General features: G+C 48.6%; 1 protein-coding gene across 5 annotated transcripts in view; it reads left to right on the top strand.

The window, feature by feature from the left end:
* The first annotated feature begins 590 nt into the window (after positions 1-590).
* Positions 591-27,459, top strand: part of BRPF3 (bromodomain and PHD finger containing 3) — a 35,713-nt gene continuing 8,844 nt past the window's right edge. For 2 of the 5 annotated variants that reach the window (XM_044254797.1, XM_044254802.1), the window contains exons 1-10: positions 2,145-2,255; positions 5,318-6,794; positions 9,675-9,831; positions 12,338-12,469; positions 14,508-14,636; positions 14,927-15,239; positions 15,970-16,275; positions 17,899-18,405; positions 21,244-21,337; positions 25,090-25,187. In XM_044254797.1, the coding sequence (XP_044110732.1) occupies positions 5,344-6,794; positions 9,675-9,831; positions 12,338-12,469; positions 14,508-14,636; positions 14,927-15,239; positions 15,970-16,275; positions 17,899-18,405; positions 21,244-21,337; positions 25,090-25,187 (3,187 nt within the window). In that variant the 5' untranslated portion in view covers positions 2,145-2,255; positions 5,318-5,343. Of the gene's footprint in view, positions 612-1,835; positions 1,893-2,144; positions 2,256-5,317; positions 6,795-9,674; positions 9,832-12,337; positions 12,470-14,507; positions 14,637-14,926; positions 15,240-15,969; positions 16,276-17,898; positions 18,406-21,243; positions 21,338-25,089; positions 25,188-27,459 lie in introns of those variants that run through there. The other 3 variants (XM_044254793.1, XM_044254790.1, XM_044254788.1) reach the window with 3 other exon arrangements.

The raw sequence follows: 27,459 nt of genomic DNA, 5'->3' as shown, positions 1-27,459 counted from the left end.
CTGGGGCTTTCCCTTCCACAATTAATCATCTTGATACTATCTACACCTTCCCTCCAAATGATTATTCCCCCTAGCTTTAGAACACTTGACATTAATTCATACTCCTCCATCATCACAGTTTTCAAAACATTGCCCTGCCCTTGCGTAGCTCCACAAGACACTCCCTTTTCTTTCAGAAAATTGGCTAACAGAAGAATTTTTGCTATCACTCTGTTTTCACTTCTACAAGGTGCTACTGTGTAATTGGAAAAACATCTTTGTAATACAAATTAGATTCCTTACTTTCATCAAATTTTCAAATTCAAAACACAATTTTTTAAATTCCTAGGGTAATGAACATCTATACTTCAAAAGTCGCAATACGCTCCGTTTAAACATTTGGAAGACTTGCATCCTAAGACTATCTTTCATCCTCTGACTCTAGAATCGGTGTCCTTGATCATCAGAACCAAGCAAGAAATTGTGAGAAGCTTCACCAAGCTACACCACCAGCGCGGGCAGAGGAAACGCTTTCAAAATATGTCATTCATCTTCACATTTAAAGGCAGTCTATCCATACATCTTTTACACACATCATTAAATATTGGTACTTAAGACTTCAGTCATATGAGGTAAGCTTTCTGATTTATAGGCGAAAGGGGGGGGGTGGCAAAGTCGTCTCCTCTTCTTAAATATACTTATGGAGACAAAGCCAGTCTGATTATATCTGAAAGTCTGAAGTTGCCATTTGTCAAGTCTTTTAGACAGCCGCTTATTGCATTAAATTAACCGATTCCTAGCCAAATCAGGTTTAAGGAGAGAGTGTTTCCCATGTCTACAGTGACAAACGAGTTACCAGACGTCCTTAAGTAGACTGTCAAACTTTTATGTTTACTCTTTCTAAACACATAAGGGAGAGAATAGCACATAACGAAAAGTCAGGTCTGTTTCTTAAGAAGGATGTCCTACGGGGAACAAGACGCTCACCTGTACACAACAGAGGGTCTTTTCCTGCTGCCCTCACTGGGGGAGGGGATGGACAGCGCTAGACCTTTGTCCTCCGGACCAGAGCACGGCCGGGGAGGAAGGGCGACTTTCTGGGAGTAATGCAGGCACCTGCACCTCAAAAAACTACAGGCCGGTTTTGACTCCAATGACTGCCCAGGCTTAACCTCTGGGGGAGCCCTCTAGCTCCGGGAGGGGGTTCGTTGCCCCAAACCGTAGTCACCTCCGCAGGGACAGGGGGAGGGGACAACTGGGCACTCTAAAGAGTTAGGGAATCCCCATCTTTCCCAAGCAGACCCCAACGTCCCCGCTCCCTTGTGGGGCTCGCCCCGCGGCGGAGGCTTGGCTGGGGTGAGCCTTGGCCGCGGCGGGGGCAGACCCCGTCTCTGCTCCGCGCCCCTGCCGCGTCCGCACCGCCACCGTGAGGCCGAGCCGGGGACGGTGCCCCGTGGCGGCGGCGGCTCCGCGCTCCTCTCCGCGCCGCCCCGGCCGCCGCCGCGCCGGGGACGGGCGGGGGGATTTTCTTCCCGTTCCCCCCTCTTTCGCGCTCTAGCTCCTGTTCAGCGGGAGAGCCCGCGGAGCCAGGGAGGGAGCGAGGGAAGGGGTGGAGGTGGCGGGGGGGAGGCCGGAGGGGCGGATCCTGCCTGGGGGCTGATCCCTCCCTCCCCTCGGCCGGGCTCCGTGGCGGCAGCGGCGGCGGCAGCGGCTTCATTCCCCCTCCTCCCCCGGGAGCGGCGGCGGCAGCCGGGCCGGGGCCCCAGCGCGGGCCGGGAGGGGGCACGGCGGTGGCCGCGGAGGCCAGCGCGGGAGGAGGTCGCGCTCCGCTCCCCGGGCCGCGCCGACCTGCTCGACGGCCGGCCCGCCCGCGCCCAGGGGCCCCGAACGGTGGGGCCGGGCCGGCGGCTGAGGTAATGGGGGTGGCAGCGGGGCCGGACAGAGCGAGGGAGGGGGCAGCGGGGCCTACGGGGACCAGGGATTGCGCGGGTGGGGGGGCGACGAGAGAGAAGCAGGGGGCTTCCCGAGCGGGGCGGGGGCGGCGCGAAAGCGCTCTCCTGGAGCGAGGGCGGCGGCGGGGAAGAAGAAGGCGGGTGAGGGGGGAGCTGAAAAGCGAGGACCCCCTCCCGCAGCCGCCATCTTGTTTCCCTCCCCCCCCCGGCCCTGGCTGGCGAGCCGCCGAGCTCCGCCCCCGCCATGTTCTCCGATTGGTCAGACCAGAGGAGTGTTCCACCCCCTGAGCGTCCCTTGCACCCCAGGTTCCTCCTGACGGGCAGGTGAGACGACCAATGGGCGCCCGCCTCTCTGCCCCGCTGGTTCGCTGGCGCTAGCTTTCTCTGTCTGCGGGTCGGACTCCGCGTCAGTCTGTCTCTGGCGCTCTCGCCCCCTCCCCTCAGGGGTGGAGATGTTATTTCCCTCCTTTCTCCTCGAAAGGGTCAAGATTCTTCTGGAAGAGGTGCCCTTTTAAAGGAGCAAGACCCTTGGCTGGGTCTCTCCCCTGTCTCATGAGTCTCTCGTGGGGGTGCAGGGGATACAGCCTAATTGCAGAAACTCCTCGTTCTTTGGGGACCTGGGTGGGATGGGCGAGTGGGGGCTTAGGGGTGCTGAGGAGACCCCGGGGGTGTTGGGGGTATTTGGAGGTGTTTGTGGGAACGGCTTTGTGGGTTGAGAAAATCCCGCCAAAAAAACTGGACTGTAAGCTCCTTGTGGGCGAAACTCATTTCCTCAGCAGGAGCCCTTCCCTCCAGAATTTGCCCTTCCAGTGTTTAGAGGCAGGGGTACGACTCAAGAGGTTCTCCACAGATACTTGGTGCCTGGATGAGGGCTAACCCAGGCTGCCAAGGAGGTAGCAGGTAGGGAGGAAGAATATACAGCGCTTTAACAAAGGAGGCTCCATACCCTCTGTCTAAACTATTTCTGGTTAGTGTTGAGGTAGATTTTCATACCTTTGCAAGGATCTCCCTTCCCACGAGGGGAGGGCCGGGAGGGCGTGGGGACAATGAAGCAGGTCTTTTGGCTGGGACTACCCCCAGGAAGTTGACATTTGTCAGGCATATAGTGGCCAAGGGCCTCTGGAACCTGGACAGAATTGCTGTGATGATTCTGTTGCCTTTTGTCCCCATTGGGGTGTGTCCCTGCCTGGCCCTGTTCCTCAGCCAAGTTGTTTTTTGTTTGTTTCAGTCACACTTTGGGATTGGAAAGCCTTTTAAATAAGGGTGTTAATAAACCTTATTAGCATATGGCAACCCCTAAAAGGTAGATTTTATTCTCATTTTATTGTGGAGTCTGGAGGCACAGGGAGATTAAGTGACTTTCTCCAGGTCACACAGGGCCAAGATTAGCACCTGGAGTGCCCCAGAGACTGATTTCGTTCTAGACCATGGCATCTCTGTGGTGTTCTTCCCAGTGAAATGAGTTCAACCCATCATCTAGGTTTGAACTGTAGCTTTATCACTCAGCTACCTTTGGGTTGAGTGACACCTTTCTGAGCTTGTTTCTTCACCTGTAAAATGGAGATGATAAAAGCTATTCTGCCTCCCAAACTAGTGGAGAGAAATTTTAAGAGTAAAAGGGATTGGGCCACCTGGCTGACTCAGTTGGTAGAGCATGCAACTCTTGATCTCAGAGTTGAGTTCGAGCCCCACAGTGGGGGTAGAGATTACTTAGAAATTTAAAAAAAAAAAAAAAAAGTATCTTTTTTAAAAAGTAAAAGGGATTTATAGTTTGCAAAAGTGTGCTAAATTATCATCATCTCTACTACATAGATAAAATGGTAGATCCTGCAACCGAGGTGACAAACTCTTTTTCTCTTTGAAATCCTCTCACTGTGCGTACCTTTCCAGGTCTCTGCCCACACCTTGGGGCACCATATCCCCTAATGTCTTTCCTGGTAGTGATGGCCTCAGTAACTGCTACCACAGCTCCTTACGGGTTTGTCATAGTTCCCTTTACCCAAAGAGTGATGTGGGAAACTTCAGGGCTTTATCCTTGCTATACAAGGGTAGATTAGATGTAAGTATTTGGGGAGAGAGGAATTTTTGAGGTAAAAGAATGCTTTGAGAGTTTACCTCAGGTGTATTCCCAGTCACGTTGGCTGTAGGTCCAGTGAAGGTCCCAGATAGGCCACCTAAAACTCAGTACCACTTGGGGCCACTCCCAGAGCTTCCAGTGTTTCTGCTTAGAGATGTACTAGTCAGTACATCCTCAATGCTATTGATTTCCAGAGAAAACCCTGCATACTGTAGTTTGAAGTCTTTAGATTCCACATAGTAGACATTTCAGGTGCCTTTGCCTCTTCACTTCTGGGTGTGGTCAGGAGATAGGGTTTTTTGATCATTGTAAGATGGGTTGGGAGAGGGCTCTAGACCTATGAGCTTTTGATCCTATGATGGGGCCACTGGTCATGTACAGAGCTTGCAAGTGCATATTATTCTTGTTTTCTTTTTTTCTGAGCCCTTGACCTCTCCTTCCTCTTCCATAGTTAGCTATCCCACAGCCTTACGTATATCGTTAAAACTTTAGGTGTCTCCCCATGTTGTACTGTAATGATCTCTTTACTTTTCTGTCCCTTTAATTTGATGGAGCACCTGGAGGGCAGGGATCAGGCAGGCATGTTGCATTTCTTTCATGCAACTAATACTTATTTAGTGCTTACTTAAGAGCCAAGCACCATTCCAGGTCCTGGGGATACAGCAGTGAACAAGATAGACAAAAATATTTCCCCTCACAGAGCTTACATTTTTTTTTTTTAAAGATTTTATTTATTTGACAGAGATCACAAGTAGGCAGAGAGGCAGGCAGAGACAGAGAGAGAGAGAGAGAGAAGGAGGAGGAAGCAGGCTCCCTGCCTAGCAAGAGAGCCCGATGCAGGACTCAATTCCAGGACCCTGAGATCATGACCTGAGCCGAAGACAGAGGCTTAACCCACTGAGCCACCCAGTGGGTGCCCCTGAAGGCAGAGGCTTAACCCACTGAGCCACCCAGGTGCCCAACTGAGCTTACATTTTTAATGGAAGGAAGCGAACATTCATGATAAATAGGCAAGTAACATAGTCATAATAAAAAATTGTGAGTGTTATAGTGAAAAGTAAAGCAGGATGAAAGAGGTTTGCAGTTTTAGGGAAGAGTGGTGGGAGAGGCTCTCACTGAGAAGCAGTATTTGTTTAAAAAAAAAACAAACCAAATAAACAAACTTGAAGGAGCAAGCTGTGTGGATGTCTGAGGGACAGGATGTTCAGACAGAGGGAAGGGACAGTCTTCTTTCTTGGTGGCCACTCAGGTGGAAGGGTAAATGAGTGCATGCCTGAACCTTTAGCCCAGTCTCCTGGTTTCTCCTTAGGCCTGTTCCCTTGGTTCCCTGGTGCCATGAGGAAGCCTCGCCGGAAGTCGCGGCAGAATGCCGAGGGCCGGCGCTCCCCATCCCCCTACAGTCTGAAGTGCTCGCCTACTCGGGAAACCTTGACATATGCCCAGGCCCAGCGGATTGTCGAGGTGGACATTGATGGACGCCTTCATCGAATTAGCATCTATGACCCACTCAAGATCATCACAGAGGATGAGCTGACCGCCCAGGATATCACCGAATGCAACAGCAACAAGGAAAACAGTGAGCAGCCTCAGTTCCCTGGCAAGTCCAAAAAGCCTTCCTCCAAGGGCAAGAAAAAGGAATCCTGTTCCAAGCATGCGTCCGGCACTTCCTTCCACCTCCCACAACCCAGCTTTCGCATGGTGGACTCAGGCAGCCAGCCAGAAGCCCCCCCGCTGCCTGCTGCCTATTACCGCTACATCGAGAAGCCACCCGAAGACCTGGATGCAGAGGTAGAGTATGACATGGATGAGGAGGACCTTGCCTGGCTGGACATGGTGAATGAGAAGCGGCGTGTAGATGGGCACAGTTTGGTGTCAGCAGACACCTTTGAGCTGCTGGTAGACCGGCTTGAGAAGGAGTCCTACTTGGAGAGTCGCAGCAGTGGGGCCCAGCAGTCGCTTATTGACGAAGACGCCTTTTGCTGTGTGTGTCTGGACGATGAATGCCACAACAGCAACGTCATTCTCTTCTGTGACATCTGCAACTTGGCTGTACACCAGGAGTGCTATGGTGTCCCCTACATCCCTGAGGGCCAGTGGCTCTGCCGCTGCTGCCTGCAGTCTCCCTCCCGGCCTGTGGATTGCGTCCTCTGCCCCAATAAGGGTGGCGCCTTCAAACAGACCAGCGATGGGCACTGGGCACACGTGGTGTGTGCCATCTGGATCCCTGAAGTCTGCTTCGCTAACACCGTGTTCCTGGAGCCCATTGAGGGCATCGACAACATCCCACCTGCCCGCTGGAAACTCACCTGCTATATCTGCAAGCAGAAGGGGCTGGGGGCAGCCATCCAGTGCCATAAGGTAAACTGCTACACAGCCTTCCATGTGACATGTGCACAGCGGGCTGGGCTCTTCATGAAGATCGAGCCCATGCGTGAGACCAGCCTCAACGGCACCATCTTCACAGTACGCAAGACTGCCTACTGTGAGGCCCATTCACCACCAGGAGCTGCCACTGGTAGGAGGAAGGGGGACTCCCCTGGGAGCCTCAGTGAGACTGGGGATGAGGAAGGGCTGAAGGAAGGTTGTGGAGAGGAAGAAGAGAAGGAAGAGGTGGAAGAGGAGGAGGAAGATGAAGGCCAAGGTGGGGTGGGTGGCCCCCTCAAGGGGGTGCCCAAGAAGAACAAGATGACTTTGAAGCAGAAGATCAAGAAGGAGCCGGAGGAAGTGGGCCGAGATACGCCCTCCACTGTCCCCATGGTCACTGTCCCACAGATACCCTCTTATAGGTAAGCCTGCCCAGGAGGGCTCCCCATGGACCGAGGGTTTCTTCTTGGGCTGGTGTTGGTCCTGAGCCAGGACTTCATTCCCCAAGCATGGTTGGCGAACGTTTGTTCTCTTCTGTGCTGTCAAATTTAGACTTCTCCTTTGGTCCCTGGTCTGGTTTGTGGTTTTGATTATGCCCTGAGAGCAATGTGTTTCATTTGCTTCAAGGTGAGACAGTTAGTTGCTTAGAAACCCAGGTGAAGGGTGTCTAAAACAGTATTTTTCAACAGGTGCACAAGTGGCATTTGGGACAGGACAATTCTTCATTATTAGGACAGTCCTATACTTTCTCAATGTTTAGCATCTCTGATCTTTGTCTGTAAGTGCCATTTGCGTCCCCTCCCTCATTGCATGGGCTTTGTGACAAACTCAGACACTCCCCACATATGTTACCAAAAACCCCTGTGGGGATAGGACTGAGAACCACTGTTTCAGGGGGTCAGTATGGATGTCTCTTGTCCGAAAGCTCTGTTCTGGGAATGATGGGGGCTTTATGTGAGGGGGTGGTGGTGTGGGGAAGACATGCTGTTTCTCTTCTTGAGAAGCTTTTAGATTTAGGGGAAAGAGGCTCATTCGATTCAGCTGTGTAGCTAAGCCACCTTGCTCCCTACTGAGTCTATAGAGGGACCATTGTACCTATTTTTAACCATCAATGAAGTAGTTGTTGGAGGGCAGAAAAGCAAAAGACCAGAAAGATTTCCCAGTGGATGCTCATCTGAAGGGTGATATTCTTTAGAAAGTAAACAGTATTAGAACAGGAAGGAATCTTGGAGATTATTGATCTAATGTAGTCCTTGCACCTTCTCCCACACCCCCAGATGAAGAAACTGCTGCCACAGGAGGTAAAGTTGTTCACTCCTTTGTTCATTCAATGAGTTGTTTATTGAGCACTTACTATATGCCAAGTCCTGTTCAAAGGGCTGGAACCAGGTGGGAAGCATAGAACCTAACCACAGGCTGGGACTCATGATGCCTCCAGGCTCTGTTCCTGTTGGCCCTTTTCTCTTGTTGAAAAGGATAGGGAGGAAAGTGTGCTGGAGGATAGCAGGGAATGAGTTGTTGTAAGGGGAGCACACACCCAGACTTGTCAGTCTGGGAAGGAGGCACAGGTGTGGAAAGAGTAGGAGGGGAGAGGCTCTTGTGGCAATCCATGGCTGGAGTTACAATTCAGTCAACTGGAACCGTCTTTTCTTCACAGAGCTGTTTTTGGCTACACTCTTCCCTGTTGTTGAGCCGGTCCGTGCTTAGTAACATTCTTAGGGTGGCTGTGTCCTGTGACTAGACTTTTTTTTTTTTGGTTGTTGTGTGTGCTCTGATAGATGTATCTTGCAGGGGCCAGCATAGCATGCTGGCTAAGAAAAAACTAGACAGACCTGCTTTGAATGCTCCTGTTATTACCTGTGTGACCTTTGGCAGGTTACTTTTTTAAGCCTTATTTCTTTGTAAATGAGTCTCATAGGGTTGTTGTGAGAAATAAATGAGATGGTATAAGTAAAGCACTTAGCACAGTGCCTGGTAAATAGTAAGCGCTCAATAAACGGTGGCTACTGCTGCTGCTGCTGTTTTATTATTCTTTTTCCTACCTGCACAGATGCTGTGGGAACCCTCCATGGCCAAGAGGTTGTAGAGGGAGGGGACTGCCTGCATCTGGGCAGGTGTGCTTGGCATGGGCATTGGTGGGGGATCTGTTCTCTGGGGAAAGGCCTAGGCCTTGATTTCGTAAGCTTGGCTTTGGGGCAGGAATGTCTGACTGTGGAAAGGCATAGGGCCTGGGTGAGCAATGTCCAGCCCACCATGCCCATCTTTAGCTTCTACTTTCTTGTTTAGCCACACTTACCTTCCTCTCAGTGGAGTGAGAGGAAGAGAAAAAGTGGAGGAAACCCAACAGGGGCACAGAGGCCTTGCTTCCTCTGTGGAGAGCCAACTTTGGGACACAGGATGCTATAGCAGAGAGATCATCGATTCACATCCCATCCAGCTCCTTCAGCTTCCTTAGCTGCATTAGTGACTTTGACAGTTCATCCAGCCTCTGTTCCTAAGCTGCCTTTCCATCTTTTGTTACTGTGAGACTAATGTTACCAATCTTACAACAGGGCTAGTAGGATAAAGATTACAGGCTCTCATTAACTCCTACCCCTTTCACTCCCACCTCTCCCACCATCCCCCCCCCACCGCTGCCCCACGTATTATTGGCTTAAATCCTGACCTTACAACCTCTATTGGGTTAGTTTAGCCAGCTAAGTTTTCAGATTCTCCATCCTCTTATCCAGTACTTTTTTTTTTCTTTTCGTTCAAAATTAGACCTTTTTAAGCTGCTGAGATCTTTCATGAAAAACCAGAGGTCAGACAGCTCCAAGATGTTGCATCTGAGCTCAGAAAGCAGTAGCCTGGTGTACTTCTAGTAGTTTCCCTTCCAGCTTGCCTGTGGATTATTCCCTGATCTGGGGGGACCCTCAGCCACAGGGCAGAGGAAGTAGTGACCACATTGCCCATGGTTTACTAAAGTCCCTGCTCTCTTTTGCTGCCTTTATCAAGAGTTCAGGGCACAGGCCTGTTTCTCAGGATCCAAGACCGTAGGAAACAGGATTCCTGGAAAAGTGTTCTTTTGGAGAATCAGGACTATAAGGTAGGAGATGGAAAATCAAGTGATACATCTATCTCATGCTGAATCTGAGCTGCTTAACTTTGCTGTCTTTTTTTAAGCCTTTCTCTGAGGTGAGGCATTTGGCCACTTTATTCTTCCTTTATATATAAGGTTCAGAAATGAAACGGGGTTTAAAAGGAGGCTGTAATCAGGGTTGCCCACTGACCTTTTCTTTCACTTCCCTGTGCCTCTACTCAAGGTTGAACAAGATCTGTAGTGGTCTCTCCTTTCAGAGGAAAAACCAATTCATACAGCGGCTTCACAACTACTGGCTACTGAAGCGGCAGGCACGGAATGGTGTCCCTCTCATCCGGCGCCTGCACTCCCACCTGCAGTCCCAAAGAAACGCCGAGCAGGTAGGTGAAGTGATCGAAGGGGTAGAGGAGGTGGAGTGTGAAGGAGGAGGAGGGATGGTTGGGGCACCCTCCCTGAGCCCTCTGCAGAGCCTTTGCCTGTAGGCGGTCACCCCTCCAGGTGGCATCTCCCAGGCATGACCTCCAGCATGTAGAGTTCTTGGGCCCAGACAGCATCTCCTTCTAGATGGGGGAGGCTTGACTTTGAAGCAAATTCTAGGGGAGAGTAGAGAGCAAGCCCAGCTTTCCATATATGTAGGGAAAACTTCATAGATGTGGCAGAAAGAAAGAAGTGGGTTGAATGAGGGCCAGGCAGTCGGGTTGCATGAATTAGGACAAGGAGCACTTTCCTTAAGACACTATACTGACATCTGCCAAAAAATGTTTCGTAGAAAACACATGAATATGCCATCTAAATTGTAGCACAGAGCCTGGCCAGTTGTGGTAGCTTTTTAGCCACAGAGCTCCTGCACGTTTAGCGTTTACTGAATTGGTTGGAGACCTGGTTTTTTTTTTTTTTTTCTTGTTTTGTTTTTCAGCCATCTTTAGTTCTTTTTCTATTTTCACTTGCTCCATTACTTCTGCCTTCTAATATTTCCACACCACCACCCCAGAGATGAAGCAGTCTTTTATGTGACTCTTATGCTCTCTGAGTTCTATTTGATTGCACTTTTGTCTTTTTTACCTAAAGTCCTGAAGTGCAAGTCTGCACTCCTTGAAGTGGTCCGCCTGCTCCTCTGTAGGCTCCCCTAGAACATCAGGCACCTCCTTCCAGCCCAGCAAGCCGTACCTCACATTCTCACCATATTGGCCATTGCGCTGCATTTGACATCATGGATCACCTCGTCTTAGAGCTTCTCTGTGACCCCATTTCCCTCCTCCTCCATGTGGCTGGCTGTACCTTGTGTTGACCCGACTTTTTACTCCTCTGTAATAACATTCCCAGGGGCTCTACTGGCTGCCCATTTGCTGGGAGAGCTCCTACACTCTCATAGTTATAAGTAAGTGTGGCAGTAGCTCCATGTTTCTTGTCTTGTCCTCATTCCTTTTTTCTGATCTCAGTCCCTCTGGGGCAGGGGCCCCACAGATGTCCATGTAGATACTGTTTCCTAGAATTCAGTTATTGGAAGCTGAATTCATTATCATCCTTACTCTTGGTAAATGTATTTTTCCTTTTTTAAAAGATTTATTAAGAGAGAGCAAGGAGAGGGGCAGAGGGAGAGAATCCTCAAGGAGACTCCCCACTGAGTGAGGAGCCTAACATGGGGCTCTATCCCAGGAGACCATAACCTGAGCCGAAATCAAGAGCCTGATGCGTAACTGACTGGGCCATCCAGGGGCCCCTCCCCATTATTGACATGGATCCTTCTCTCTCCTAACCTCTGGCATTCCCCATCTTGGAGTTAATTTTGATTTTTCCTCCATGACAAGCCACAGTCAATCAGCTCTTACGCTGTTTTGGGAGGAGTTTATCAGTATGTGGTCCTTTGTCCCCATGCTACAGCTCCTCTGCTCACCCATGCCCCTCACCCCCTTAATTTCAGAAATAGCTTTCTAGGGAGTCTTCCACCTCTAATTCTTTCTTTGCTGTGCGACGGGTACTGTCTTACACACCATTTTCCAGTATATTCCTTTTCCAGAATATATTCCCCTTTCCGGGCAGGCCACATCCAGGTGCTTTGCTGGAGTTGAGGCTTCTTACTAGCTGAATTCCTAGATATTCCTTGGCTTTTGTGGTTCTCTAGCTGTTTTGCTCTGGCCAGGCTATTTTTTTCATCAAGCAAAGAATCACTAATTCTGCCTTCCTACTTCTTCCCTGTGGTCTTGGTTTTGTTCACTTATGTCCATCACCATGTGAAACCCTAGTAAGATTGCTTCTATGGTAAGCCTTCCCTGGCCCTCTCCAACACACTCAGATCCTCTCTATTTTATATCCTCTCAGCATTTTATATTCAGTGTATCTCTTGAGTTTTTATTATGTTTATACTGCTATGCCCTTGTGTGTCAAACCCTGTGCCTCTTTTTCGGCCAACTCTACTGTAACCTCTTCTATGGTAGGAATCATGATTTTTGGTGCTGGTGGTATTTTAAAGTATGTTCAAGTTAGTTAGTACAAGCTTGTAGTAAGAACTTCACTTTGTTTTCTAGCCAAGTGGCAGCTCTAGGGTGAAATTCTTTCATCTCAAGGTGTCTGTTAGTTTCCTTCTGAAACTCTTTCTAGCCCCAAGGGGCACAGCTGCCCCCTGGCATCCTTAGGAGGCAGGAAAGCAGTCCCAGCTCTCACTCCAGCTGTGGTTATTTTGGGGAAGTTAAGAAATGTTGCTGCAAGGCTGGGGGAACTCAGGAGGGAGTCATGGGGCAGAGAGGGGGCAGAAGGGTTCTCGGGAATGTGGCTCAACCAGGGTGCAGGGCCCTTACCTCTCGAGACCCTGAGAGGCTGGAACACTGAGAGGACTCCGGGCATGAAGCGGATCTCCAGCTCCTCCTTCCTTTCCCTTCCGTCCTGCAGCGAGAGCAAGATGAGAAGACGAGTGCAGTAAAGGAAGAGCTAAAATACTGGCAGAAGCTCCGTCATGACTTGGAGCGGGCACGGCTGCTGATTGAGCTGATTCGCAAAAGAGAGAAGCTCAAGCGGGAACAGGTGGGGAAGAGCTGCCAGCCTCAGGTCTTTTGTTCAAGATCTCTTTCTCCCACTATCAGTGTGACATCAGGAGAGCCAGGAACCTCTGCCTGGTGTCCACTTCCTCCCTTTCCCGCTCACACTGGATGCTCCAAGGCCTGCTAGTCTGTATTGGGTATGATGCTGCACATGGCTTCTAACCATGGGGATTCAGCATCTGGTGGCCTCACGCAGAGGCTTATTATATTATCTGGAGTTTCTGACTCAGAAAATCTCAGACAGAGTCTGATCTTGAGTATTTTGAAAAGCTTCTCAGGCCATTCTGTTGGGCATCACTGCTGGCCTGGGAGCTTCCAAGGGTTTTCACTTGGCCCTTAAAACATTTATGGTCTTGATTAATTGAAATTTTCCAACCTTTAGACAAGAAGGGTCTGAGCATCTAAGCATGGGGAACGTTGAGGCAGGTAGTGTAACGCAGCAGTTAGGAATATGAGCTGTGCCACCAGATGATGTGAGTTTAAGTCCTGGTTCTGTCACTTAGTGCTCATGTGACATTGGTAAGTTGCTTAATCTCTTTATACCTCAGTTTCCTTGACTGTAAAATGGGGGGAATAATAGAACCCATGTCCTAAGGTTGTGAAGAGGAGATATATTAGTATATATAAAGAGCTTAGAACAGTGCCTAGCACATCATAGGGGCTATTGAAGTGTCAGCTGGTGTCCTCCTCATCATTATCAATCATCTTTGCCTCTCTGAAGTGTCCACTGGCACACTCTGCACATGGCAGAGAGTAAATACTATTAATTGAATGAATGACAAGCCAAAACTGTTCTATTCAGTCTAGGCATAGCAGCTGTTACTTGTATGCTTCAGAGGCCTGGGTTAAAGATGTTCCTTTCTTTCTTTGTCCAAACCCTCCTTCACTGTTCAGCCCCAGCACAAGCCCTTCTCTCAGAGGCTACAGGCTTCTGAGAGACTGGGCAGCTCTTGCTGTACCTAGCATGTGTGGGTGGCTTGGAGGGCATCTCAGGACTTCATGGATTCAAACTGCCTGTGCCATCTCAGGCCTGGTCCCACAGCTGAGCTTTGCTTCAGTTCTGAGCCTCCAGTTCAGGGAAGTAAAAGGGAAAAGGAAGCAGACAGGCCTGTTTTGATGTCACCAGGAAGAAGGAACATTTCATAGCCTCATCCATGGCTTCCCAACCTTGTAATGTTAGGGCATACGTAGAAAATCTCATTTGTGCAACATACTACTATAAATGCACAAGGCTGCTGCTCCCTGAGGAGGGACTCCTCCAGGCCCTTGTTATCCCCGGCCAACTCAGATGCCCCAAGGGCCAGTGGGATCGATACCTCAGCATACTAAGTGAGAATTCTGGCCCAGGTCGCATTTTAAATCATCAGTGTGCTCTTTTGATGAAGTCAGACCTGGCTTTAAATCCTTTCTTGTCGGGTTAGTGACTTCTCATCCTCCTCTTTCCAAACCTCAGTTTCCATATTTGTAAAATGGGGATAATAGCCATTTCTCCCTCAGGGTTATTGTGATGATAAACTGAGGTAATCTAGAGAGGCAGCATGGCATAGTAGTCAGGAGCACACACTGGAATTGGACTGTCTGGGACTGAATCCCGACTCTGCCCATTATTGGCTGTGTAGCCTCAGGCCAGTTACTCTCGCTGTGCTTCAGTTGCTTCTTTGTAAAATGCCTCATCTGTACCTACCTCATTATATTATATAAAATGCTTGTATTTATATAAAATATCATATAAAATGTTTAGAATGTTACTTGGCATTTAAGAAGGACTATGAAAGTGTTAACATATTATTGGAAGTTTTTGGTATGGTGCTTGATACATAGGTGCTTGATACAACAGCCACAAAGTGGTAGCTGTTGGTCATTATTTCTGGGCCAAGGGCTGGGTGATTGCTCCTCATATACTGGTCAGCTTATGTCCTTTGAAAATTTGTTGTACATGATTGGCAAAGGTTAAGTTATCAAGAAGTTGTTGGGTGCCTCTCTGCAAGGGATATCCTGATCTCTTTCCACCTTCTCCACAGGTCAAGGTCCAGCAGGCTGCCATGGAGCTAGAGCTGATGCCCTTCAACGTGCTGCTGAGGACCACACTGGACTTGCTGCAGGAGAAGGATCCAGCTCACATCTTTGCCGAACCTGTCAACCTGAGTGAGGCAAGTTCCCTTACACTTCCCGAGCAGTGAGCCCCTCCTGAATCGGAAGCAGGGTCTGAGTAGGCCAGGAAGGGGTTGGGCCATAGGGTGGACAAAACCTGGGGGTTTCTGGCAAAGCTAGTAGACTTGCCCACGGTGAGGGGTCAGGAGGCCAGGGGGAACCAGGGCCCTGGGGCTCTGCCTGAGCCAGCGTGCCAAACCAGAAAATGGGGAGGCAAGAGTACCGGTGAAGGGTGCATCTGTTTGGCTAGTAAATGGTTATTGTAATTGTACAGGTTTTATATGTTTAGGTTCCAGATTACCTGGAATTCATATCCAAGCCAATGGATTTTTCTACTATGAGGCGGAAGCTGGAATCTCACCTGTACCGCACCTTGGAGGAGTTTGAGGAGGACTTTAACCTTATAGTTACCAACTGCATGAAGTATAATGCTAAAGACACAATTTTCCACCGAGCAGCTGTCCGCCTGCGGGACCTGGGAGGGGCCATTTTGCGGCATGCCCGGCGGCAGGCAGAGAACATCGGCTATGACCCCGAGAGGGGCACCCACTTGCCTGAGTCACCCAAATTGGAGGACTTTTACCGCTTCTCCTGGGAAGACGGTGAGAAGCCTGGATGGGTGGGGAGAAGAGGGACCAGGAGGAGGCACAGGGATGGAGCCCAGAGAGCCAGGGATCAGGGTGGGCCTCGGAGCTATATAGGGTAGACATGAGGAGGAGAGCTGAGAGTAGGCACAGGCTGAGATATACCTGCTTGTGGCTGCAGTAGTTTCAGGAGTTAAAGTTTAACTAATTCACTGAGTATTTCTTGAGTGGCAGGAAAGGAATCAGGTACTTGCTGTCTGTTTGAAAAGCTAAATCCTTACAAGGGGTCTTCCTCTTCTGGATGCCCTCCCTGTGGCTTTGGAGCATGGAGCAGGGAGAGTGCAATGCTAGTGTATGCCTGGCTCTTTCAGAGGAGTGGAAGTAGAGGAGCAGGAAAACGGAATTGCTTCTGAGCCCTGCACTCTGCCTGTCCCTGCTCTCTGCTTCTTGGTGGCAGTAGCCAGTCACAGGCTGGGGGATTGCCAAGCTGCCTCGTGCCTGCTCCACGGAGCCTGTAATTATGATGTGAACTGCTTCCTGCAGATGTTTCCCAGATTCTGACCTTGTCCCTGTGGCTGCCCTCTGGGTGGTGGTGATACCAGGGCCAAGGCCTCACAGTGACACTGCTAGAAGCCACTGGCCCAAGCATTCCAGGAGAACATTTTGCATCCGAAGGATTCAGTCCCTTCCCTTTGCCCTGGGCTGGGCAGGTCCTTCAGCCCCTTCTGTCCTCCCTTCTCCCTGGCAGTGGACAACATCCTCATCCCAGAGAACCGGGCCCATTTGTCCCCGGAGGTGCAGCTGAAGGAGCTGCTGGAGAAATTGGACCTGGTGAGCGCCATGCGGTCCAGTGGGGCCCGGACCCGCCGCGTCCGCCTGCTGCGCAGGGAGATCAATGCCCTTCGGCAGAAGCTGGCACAGCCACCACCACCACCACAGCCACCATCACTGAACAAGACTGTGTCCAATGGGGAGCTGCCAGCAGTGCCCCAGGGGGATGCGGCTGTGCTGGAGCAGGCCCCACAGGAGGAGCCAGAAGACGATGGGGACAGAGGTGAGAGACGGGGCAGTCAGGGGGTTGGAGGCCTATGTAACGGAGTAAGGATTGAGCTGAAATCCCATAGTGGAAGCATCCTTCCCTGAGCTTAGGTCTGACCCTTGTGGGCAAGCAAAAACTGTTGGAGGGGTCACACTTCCATGTATATCCAGGGATGATATCCAAAATATTTAATAATCAGTAGAGACCAAAAGTCAGCAGAGTGGCTGTTGGCTGTTGTTTTGGAGTGTGTTCTTGGGGACCACTGACGGGGATGTTAAATTGCTAGATTGTGGACAGGTTTGGGGAGTTTCAGAGACTGGGGCCCAGCAGGTCTTCACTAACCGGTAAGGAAGCATTATAGTGTTTTGTAACTGATATGACTGTATTGCACATAATAGTTAAATTTTAGCTCACCTTGAGCCATCATGCAAATAGGCTCTTAGAGCAGATTAAGTTGTGGGGTAGGAGAATAGAAAAGGAAGAAAGACCCTAAAGATGGTCTGGCTTCTTGAGCTACCTCATGGCTTTGACCCCAGCTGGCCAAGTCTACAGGCCTATCCCAAGCAGAAAGGCCAGATTGCAAAAGATGTCCGGAGTCTTTTCTCACCAGTCTCACCAGTCATAAAGCTGAGCTGCTTTCCATCCTTCCCCTTCATTGGGGACAAAATTGTACTCCTCATACAGGTCCTCAGAGCTGAGCCTACAGCTTGGGGGGATGATCTGTCATCCACACAGCCTAGAAGGGTTCGGTTATCTCCAGAGCGTAAGGGGTCAAATTGCAAGAAATGGTCCATTTTATTTTATGTTGACCAAGAATAAGGACATGGCTGGGAGGTCCCATTTAGCAGTCACTCTTTCTGATTCTTTAGGTGGCAGTCAGCATGCCACTTGTATCCCACTCCTGGGCTGTGGCAGTGCAGAGTCCTGCCCAGTGACTGGCCAGAAGAGCTTTTTCCAGTGAGTTTCAAAACAAAATTCCCAGGCCTCTCTTCTCAAAGAGTCAGATGAAGGAAGTCTGGGCTGTGGCTTGAAAGTTGTAATTTTTAAAAGTTTCACAGTGGCAAATGACCAGACATGTTTGGAAACCACTGATTTAACTTACTTGCTCTAATTTTTCCACATTTGTAAACTTATTCTTTCTGTTTGTACTACTTGCTTTACTTGGGTGATAGGAGACAAAATACATTGGCAGAAGGGAAAACACTTGAGTCGAATGCGCATTGTGTACTTCTTAATCTGTAAAGCTGAACTTGCCTGAGGATCGAAGCCAGCTGGCTTTCAGTTTTCTCAGGTGTGGAGTAATGGTTTGTAACACTCATTTCATCAGACTCACCTGGTAAAGCTTTTTAAAAAAATATCCCATAGTTAGAGATTTAGTTTCAGTTGGTCTGGGATAGGACCTTGACACTGGAATTTTTAAGAAACTTCCTAGGTGATTCTAATACACATGGTTTAGAGTCATTAATGTAGATAAAGCTTAATTCTCCATTCTCTTTGCCTCAGACAAGGAGACCTGGCATATGCGTCAAGATTTGTAATAGCCCATGCCTTTGGTTCTTGGTCATCAGTGTCAGTATCTGGCTTGTAGGGGCAGACTTTTTCTAAAATGTTCAAGCAGGTTCTCTTTTTGTCTAACAGATGACTCCAAACTGCCTCCCCCACCAACCCTGGAGCCCACTGGGCCTGCACCTTCCTTGTCCGAGCAAGACTCGCCTCCAGATCCCCCTACTCTGAAACCCATAAATGATAGCAAACCTCCAAGCCGATTCCTAAAGCCCAAAAAGGTGGAAGAAGATGAGCTCTTGGAAAAATCCCCTCTGCAGATTGGGAGTGAGCCCTTGCAATGCCTGCTCAGTGACAATGGCATCAACAGAGTATCTCTGATGGCCCCTGATGCCCCTGCTGGTGCCCCACTCAGTGGTGTGGGCCGCCGCACCTCAGTCCTCTTCAAGAAGGCCAAGAATGGGGTTAAGCTACAGAGGAGCCCAGATAGGGCCCTGGAGAATGGCGAGGACCACGGTGCAGTGGGCTCTCCTGCTTCTCCGGCCAGCATCGATGATGAACAGCACTCCCGGAAACGGCCAAGGAGCAGGAGCTGTAGTGAGAGCGAAGGGGAGAGATCCCCCCGACTGGAAGAGGAGACAGGTGACCACACCGGTGACTTCTCTACCTCTCATCTGCTTTCTTGCTTTGCCTTGCCAGCCAGCACCCGCCCGTCCCCCAGTTGGCTACCTCCCTCATGGTCTCTGTGGACCCAATAGAAGCACTGAGGGCTCTGTAGTTTACAGTTGGGCCTGGCGCATGAGTAGGGGCCTGGAGGAAAAGGCTTTGAGAAAGCAATTTGAGATGGCCAGATTGTGTCTGGGGCCCTCTTTGGCCCTGAAGGGAATGCAAATCTATATGCCATAAAGTAGTTCCTACCTTCACTTTAGTTTATTCATTCATCAGATAATTCTATGAGGCATTATCTTAGGCATAGTGGGAAAATCAGTGAGCAAAAGGCAAAAATCTCCCTTGTAAGGGAGAAAGACTAAAAGCAAATGAGTAGATTGTATTTTCCATTAGAAACCGTGGCAAAAAGTCTAGCAGGAAAGGGGAATAGGGGCTATTGGGGTGCTATTAGAGAGGGTGGCCCGGGGAAGCCTGAGTTGAGGACATTTGAGTAAAGATTTGAAGGAGTTGGAGGCATAAGCCATTTGGGTATCTGGGGGAAGAACACTTCAAAAAGATAGGCTAGCAAGTGCACAGGCCCTGGAGGTGGAAGTGCCTGCGTGCCTGGGCCAGTGAGGAAGCCAGTGTGGTTGCAGCAGCTTTAGCCAGGGTGTGGGTGGAAATGGGGCTCCAGGGCTGGCTAATGGGGGCTCTGTCACTAAAGAGTCCTTAGTACACATTCAGCACAAGCTGGTCACGGAGTCATACAGTAAGTCAGACTGAGTTCCAGCTCTAGAAGAGTCCACAATCCAGGGGGGAGACCAAATGGTGTCCTGAGGTGCACAGATGTTAGAAGGACCATACGTGATTGTGTGTTGGGGACACCACTGCTGGAGGCAGGCAGGGACCTAGGAGCTAGAGGTCTTGGGCTTCACGAGGGGGCGGGGCCTGAGCTGGTCCTGTGGGAGGAAGGCAGAATAGCGGGGAGTAGATGGAGCCAAGGGCTCAGGCCCATGTGTATGGGAACAAGGACAGAGTGCCTGTGAGGGACAGTTTGAAGAGGGGCTTCTTGGAGCACCAGGAGCCAAGGCTGGATGGTGAGGAGGGCCTGGAGGTGCAGACAGTGTTGTGCAGTCTCAGTGAGATGGGGGAGGGCAGCTTGCTTGGTGGGAGGGGCCCGCTCTGGGCTTTTGCTTTCTGTGTTGTTCTTGTTCTTTTATGTGGTGGCTTTGGGCTGTGTGGCCAGTATATGCTTTTTGTCTTCCTACCTAACACTTTGTTTCTAGCAATACCTTCCCTTCCCCATTAAGAGATTAGTATATGGAACCAAGAGTCTGAGGCCTGGAGTTAGGCAGACCAGGGTTCAAGTCCCATCTTCTGACCAGTTGTATAGGTTTAGGCAGATGAATTAGCCTTTCAGACTTAATTTCTTATTTCTAGTAGGAGGCTCTAAGAATTGGAAATAGCCTGTGTGAAGTACTTGGCACGCAGCAGTCGATGGTCGCAGTTACCGCGGTCGTCTCCGCTCCGTGAGGAGCAGCCAGACAGCACTGAGAGGGCTGTGCACTAAAAATGAAAAATCCCGCTATTGGGAAATAGGTCTGGGTGTCAGGCTCATCCAACCCAAGAGGGCCTACTCTACTGCTTGGGAACCTGCTAGAATCCGTTCATTCCCCACCATCCCAGAGGCCTGGCATCCAGGAGTATTTCTGTACAACTTTAGTGGAGTCTCCCAAAAATAGGTGTTGATCTTTGGCAGTCAAGGCAGCTGAGGCACAGCTGGCTTCGTGATTTAAACGGAAGCTGTAACATTATAGAGGCAGAGCCAGGTTAGAGTCCAGATATCTTGGCTCAGGCACCTGCTTTTACAGGTGTAGCTTGTACTCACAGTTCTCTGGCCAAGGTGTCTGACCGAGAGCTCTTGAGCTCTTGGCTCAGCTTCCAGACTCCTAGGACTCTGGAATGTGATTAGGAATCAGGGACTAGAGAGGAGAGTTGGAAGCCTTGGCAGCTCATGAGCCTCATGTCCCTGGGATGACCAGACAGCCTTCATTTCCTCCAAAGGGCCCCTTTCTAGAAACAGACTTCTCTCATTCATACCTAATACTGTCCTCTTTAAGTAAGAAGGTATTATTTTCAGAAATGGAGAAGAAGAGGTAAAGAGGAAAAGGGACGTGTATTTCAGAGCCCAATCCAGGACCTAGGGAACTTTTGACTCCCAGGCCAGCAAGGTCAGGTCTCCTTTAGAGGTGCTCAACTCCCCTATCCTCAGCTCTGACCAGCTCTGCTAGGTATCTTGGGGTGGGACTGACAAAGCCACTACCCTTCCCCAACCTCCCCTGACACCATCCCAAAAGAATGAAGCTAGCTGTTGCCAGCTGTGTGATGGATAGGGTGTGTGAGTGTTTATCTGAAGAGGCAAGGTGGGTGGGCTTCCCAAGAGGCAGAGGAGACTCCCTGATAATTGAGACTTGAAATTAGAAGCAGATCCAGGGACTTAGGAGCCAGCTGGAGTAGGGAAGTCTTGGTATTTCCTTTTGTAGCCAACTGACAGTAACTGGTGTGAACTGTGTGCTGTGTTTCCCTTAAACCAGAGGGATGGGAAGGAAAATGCAGTGTCTGCTCATTGCCCTAATCAACATTTCCCCCAAATCTTCACTGGGTTCTTTCTGCCACCCAAGACCTATCTCCCATGTGGGAAGAATAACCACTCTTTTCCACCTGAGCCCTCCTGAGTCCTCACTGAGCCCTCCTGAGGCGGCTGCCTCACACACCAGCATGGGTCAGGGGAAGGGGGTTTCCGAGTTGAGGCTTATTCTGTGTCCTTGGCAGGCGTGACCAACGGCTTTGGAAAACACACTGAAAGCGGGTCTGACTCTGAATGTAGTTTGGGTCTCAGTGGCGGACTGGCATTTGAAGCTTGCAGGTAAGAACAGTTGTTCCCAAATCTTTGTTGGCAGCTCTGCCACCTCCCCCTTTATTCTCTGTTCAGCTACAGATGGAACCTCCTCCTGCTTATCTAAGATTTTTCTTCCCCCACTCCTGCTATTTCCTGAGGCCTCTGGTCTATAACACTGGTAGCTCCTAGGAAATGGGGATAACCCTTGCCTCTTAGGCTGATCCGACTGGGAGGGGAGGAGTGGCGCTGATGCTTTGCAGGGTTTGTAGAGCTGAATTTGGCTCCAGAGGGCAGGGACAGCCAAATCTCTTTTGCCCAGCGAAGTTAACATTTGAGCCAAACCCCCACCTTCCCTGCTGGGCCGCTCTGATAACCCAGTTACAGACACGGTTTTGCCCTTTGCCTTTTGGGGTATCGTAGCAAAGGCATCTTGAGAGGTGTGGTGGGCCAATAAGAAATGAGCAGATAGGAAGTTTGGAAGAGCCATTTATTCAAAGGCCCCAGCTCTTCTGCCATCCTCGAGTTGGGAACGGATGGGTTTCTTTTTCCATTCTTTTATCAGAAGGGAGGCTTTCTGAGACCAGAACATTAAAGTTCCTTCCAAGTCCAAGAGTTTATTGGATCCCTACACTCTGTTATGGGTGCTCTGCCAGACACTATGGAGAGTGGGATTATTGGAAATGGGAGACCCTCAGTGCCACAGAGGAGAAACAAGTTGTCCTGAAAGCAAACTCATGGTCCCCCGTCATGGCCATTGAATGGATCCTGGGTTCAGAGTAGGGGAGGAAAGGTCCCAGGGCAGCACTAAAAGACTCTACATCCAGGTTTGAAGTGCTTCCAAGGCAGGTTGAGTGTGTGTTTTGTTAGTACTCACTCTACTGTGGCTGCTGGGCTTCTGGGGGCAGGGGCCATGTGTGGCTGTAGGAGGACCCCTGCCATGGTATGTGGTTCCTTTGAGATTTCCCTCCCACCAAGCCTCAAAATCACCCTAGCTTTCTTCCGTGGCCTCTAGAGATGCAGGGGCAATGGATGGGAAGAAACACAGTATTAGGCATAGAGGAGGCAGAGTTTTCAAAATCTTACAAGATGTTTTCACCTTGGTCCTGGGTTGGAATTCTTGAGTCCTTTCAAAGATAATGATGCCTGGAAACCCAGTTCATTGGCATAAGGTAGGAGTAGCTTAACAAACTATCCCCTCTTAGCCCTTGACTAAGGTTGGAAGGTGCGTTGGACCCTTTGCTCCATGAAGGGCTCTCGTCCCAGCCATGAACCACAGGAAGGGAGCCAGGCCAACCTCTGGTTAGCCTGCTGATTGGGCCATGTGTTTGCTTTTGTGTAGAACTCCATTCCATGCCACCAGTTTCTCTAGAGCCCTGCTTAGTGTGGGAACAATGCCCTTGGAAGGCATTTCCTCTTTAACTCAGTGGGACTCAGTGGAATTTCAGGGTTTAAAATAGGAGGTTCAGGACTCCCAACTGTAAGGTTTTTTTTTTTCCTTTTTCTTTCTTTCCTTTTTTAATTCCTACACTGTGGTGATAAGTACATAAAGGAAGATTTTACTTACTAATTTTTTTTTCTAAGTTTTATTTATTTGAGGGAGAGAATATGCACACATAGAGGGTAGGGGCAGAAGGAGAGAGAGAGAGAGAAACTTCAGCAGACTCTGTGCTGACCACGGAGCCCGATGTGGGACTTGATCTTGAGACCCTGGGACCATAAACTGAGCAGAAACCAAGAGTCAGCTGCTCAACTAACTGAGCCACCCATTCACCCTTTTAGTTACTAATTACTGGAATCATATAATCCCAGAAGTAGAAAAAAACTTGAAAGAACCTGTGTTCACTAATCCTATTCCCTTGCCCACCTATGCTGGGGTTTTCCTGATGATATTCTGAGCAGACTGGGGCTATGCCTTCTATGGGTCACTTACTCAATTATTAATAATTGAGCACCTATTTCAAGCCAGGCATTGTTCTAAGTACTGATAAGATGTGTTCTAATGGAGCTTATCTTTTAGAAGGGACAGATGAATGTTAGACCAGTAAACAAAGTAATTATAGATTGGGTTGGCTGCTTAGATCTACGTAACTTGGGAAGAGGGCTGAAATGCAGGCCAGGTTGAGTCACTTGTGCTTTTCTATGAAATAGGAATACACGGACCTAGTTTTGTTGTATCTTCTTTTATTGAGCTCTTCCTCCTCAGAGTTCATCATTTGATAGTACACAACATTAGTAGTTTGTAATATTTAAAGTGAGAAATTAAAATTTACTGCCCTTCATATAATAGTATTTGTTATATAACTACCATCTGTCATTTGTTGAGTACTGGGTATGTGAGTGCCCTGTGTATTAATGCAGTAGATCCTCACAGCAGCCCATGGGGACACCAGCCTCAGAGAGGGTAGGTAACTTGCTCAACGTCATAGAACGCATGAATAGAAGAGCCAGGTCGGAACCCAGGTAGTCTGGCTCCAGAGTTTTTCTCTTAACCTCTCTGTTGTGGCCTCTTTTGTCACATTTGAAGATGTCTCCCCAGATCCTTGGTAGGAACTTTGAGAGGCCTCAGAGTCTCTAAGCCCAGTGGCAGATTTTTATAGGGTGAGTGGGAACTGAATCCAAAATGTAAACCGGGTGTTAATTTTTTTTTTTTTTTTTCCTAAACAGGTTCTAATTTTGACTAGCAGGAAAAAAAGCTACCAACCTGCCAGTTACTGAAGGATTAGGATTCATTGGGTTCTGGTTGTGCAAGGTTTTCTGAATAAGACTATAATATGAAAACTTAAAAAAGAAAAAAGACTATAATAAAGTCAGCTTTGATTCAGTGAAACAGGAATACCCTACTCTCTCCAGCCAGTCCTGACACCGGCCTCCTTTTATCCCACCAGGGGTGTCCTAAGCATTTCTACTCTTCTGCAGATTGGTGCCCCATCTTTTAAGCATTTCTTTTTTGTTGAAAAAATTATAGGAGTGATGTTTCTCACTGTTTGGATGGGAACAAACCCTGGCTACATCATGCCCAGAGGCTTACAACTATGGTGTACGTTAGAATTGCATTGAGAGCTATTTAAAAATATAGATGCTTGGGTGGGTTCCACTTATACCATTATTCTGATATTACCATTCCCATTTTTGCTTTAGTACCTTCTAGTCTTTGTCTAATATATATATATTTTTTACTTCTTTGCAGTAACCATATGGGAAAAAATTGGTCTTATTTGTTAAAAAAAAAAAATCGATCTCTGTCTAAGAAAAACTTCACACACAAAGTGGAAGTGAGAAGTGGATTTTTTTTTCAATTAAAAAATGTCTTTTCTAATTAAAGACACGTCCTTTATAGAAAGTTTGGGAAAGTGGCACATTTAGGTACCTCAAAAATAAATTATTTTCTAAAGAAGCAGCATGAACCATAGAGTAAAAGAATTCTGGACAGATGTGAGACTGGCCCTTCTCATGACTAGGCTGCTTAAACCTTGGAAGGATTGACAAGTGCCTGGGCTGACCTTTCCTCTGGGTGAAGGCCCAGGTCCCTGGGCAAGGAAGCAGGCATCTCTATCCAGAGCCCTTCCACACAGATGAAGTGGTCCCTCAAAGCCTCATAGGAACTTTGTGGTTGGAAGCATATCGTGGGTTAGTGCAAGTTATTAGGGCAAGGTGAGAAACTATTCTCCTTGAAGGGTTTTTGCAGCTCCTCTCCTCTTAGGCATAGAAGAGCAACAGTGGATGTGTTAGTCATTGAAATTGCTCATTTTGCTCCCTCTGCCTTCTTGGTCTATATACAGTGGTCTGACGCCCCCCAAACGCAGCCGTGGGAAACCAGCCCTATCTCGTGTCCCCTTCCTGGAAGGTGTAAATGGAGATTCTGACTACAGCAGCTCAGGTGAGGAGCGGTGTACTGGTGGATCTGGGGAGGCGGGGCAGGCCTTCCAAAGAAGCAGCTCTGTGGGCTGCAGCCAGACCCGTAGCTCCTAAAACTCTTGGGCATGGGCGTGGAGATGTCTCCCCCTCCCAGGCCATTTGAACTCTTTTTTTTTTTTTTTTTTGAACTTCATCCTAAATTTGAATAGTAATATATGCCCATGATAACAAAAATCAAAAAAGTACAGAAGGGTGCATAATGAAAAACCAGGGGTCCTTTCCTTAGAACAACCACCGCTAGCAGTTTCTTTTGTGTCTCCCTAGATGAAGTTTATATAAGCCAAGACCTATGCATATATTTAGGAGAGTGCGTAGAGAAGCTAATATACATGTGTTCCTCTAAACTGTGCCTTTTTTCAGTTAATAATATATCTTGGAGATGCTTCTGTGCTTTTTATTGGCTGCCTGATGTCCCATTATCTAGGAGTGCCAGTCCTTCACAGATGGGCATGTAGATTGTTTTCACTTCTTTGTTATAATCAGTGAGCAACTTGTACACAGATCATTTTGTATCGCTGGGGAGCATGCACTTCTGTGGAGAAGTGGAGCTGCTGTATGTGAGAGAAGTGTGTACTTGTAGTTTCCAGAGACATTGCCAGTCTGCCCTCACGGGAGCGATCAGTGACAGCCTGGATTACTGAATCTCACACAGTGCCCTGAGATTTCATGGGATCCAGTGCTTCCAGCTACATCCTCATGAGACATTCTACTCCGGCTGGTCCAAACAGTGACATACATGGACCGAGGGATTCAAGAACAGGACAAGGCAGGGCCATAGGAGAGGGCTGGTTGGTGCTCAGGTGGAGTGGGGACAGGGTGGGCTGTTCTCCGAGTCCGTCTCTGTGCAGCCCTCCTGTGCGGCGGGGCGGTGCACTCTGGATGCCCGGTGAAGCTTCCATATAACACACAGGCGTCAGGGCCTCTCTTCTCCTTTTCTTTTCCTTAGCATCAGTTTCTTTCTCATACGTGTGTTGAGGAATGCATGCCTGTGTGTTTCACTGTTGTCTGACTGTCAGCGCCCAGAAAGCAGGGCTCATGTCTAGATGAATTGGATCAGCATCTAACACAAAACTGGCAGCGGATTGGCACCTACATTGTGATTCTGGTAGTGACATTTTACTCTTATTTTTAAAACCATATACTTATAAAATGATGCCAAAGGAAATTTAAAAATTTCGACCCTCTGATGTCCCATCATCACCTTAACACAGTTGTCTTCATTTCTCTCTGTGGCCTTCTGTTTATTTTAGGCACATTTTTAACAAAATGTTAATCCAGAACATTTCATTTTCTGCATTTTTCAACGTTCTCTCATACTTTTTTCATGTTGACATGATCTTTATTTATCTCATATTAGTGGAACAACGTATCTTCCAATCAGTGCATTATAGTTTACTTAACTCTTTTATTGTTAGACTTTTGGTTATTTCCAACTTTCAACATTATACATAATGTAGTAAATGTGTATTTTTGTTCAAAATCCTTTTATTCATTTTTAAAGTTATTTTTCTTTGAATACATTCCCACGGAAGGAATGTACTGAAGCAGATGATTCATACTTTTTTTTTAATGGCTCTTGAGACATACCGCCAAATTATATGTATTTTTTAAGATTTATTTATTTTTAGAGAGAGTGAGAGGGAGAGAGAAAGTGCATACATGCAAGCAGGGGGAGGGGCGGAGGGAGAGAATCTCAAGCAGACTCCTGCTCGGCATGAAGCCTGACACAGGGCTCAGTCTGGACCCTGAGATCATGACCAGAGCAAGAATCAAGAGTCAGATGCTTAATCGACTGAGCCACCTACGTGCCCCCTGCCAAATTATATTCTTAAGGATTAGACTGGTCTGGAGTTTCTTCAACAGTGTGTGATGGCACCAGTTTCCCCACAGCCTTCCTCTTTAGTATTAGATTTTATCCTTTTGTTGTTACTGCTTTTGACCCAGTGCATAAAAAGCAATACCTTGGGGTGCTTGAGTGGTTCAGTCTGTTAAGCGGTTGCCTTCAGCCCAGGTTATGATCCTGGGGTCCTGGGATCAAGCTCTGTGTCCGGCTCTCTGCTTAGCAGGGAGAGTGCTTCCCCTTTCTCTCTGCACACCCCCTCCCTGGCTCATGTCCTCTCTTTCTCTCTCTCTCTCTCTCAAATAAATAAATCTTTAAAAAAGAAACAATACCTCATTATTAGTAGTATATTTTTAAAAAAATTATAAATGAGGGTGGTAATATTCTTTAGGAA

Source organism: Neovison vison, chromosome 1 (genome assembly GCF_020171115.1).
Source record: "Neovison vison isolate M4711 chromosome 1, ASM_NN_V1, whole genome shotgun sequence".
Lineage (NCBI taxonomy): Eukaryota > Metazoa > Chordata > Mammalia > Carnivora > Mustelidae > Neogale > Neogale vison.
This window is presented reverse-complemented; position numbering and strand designations above follow the sequence as displayed.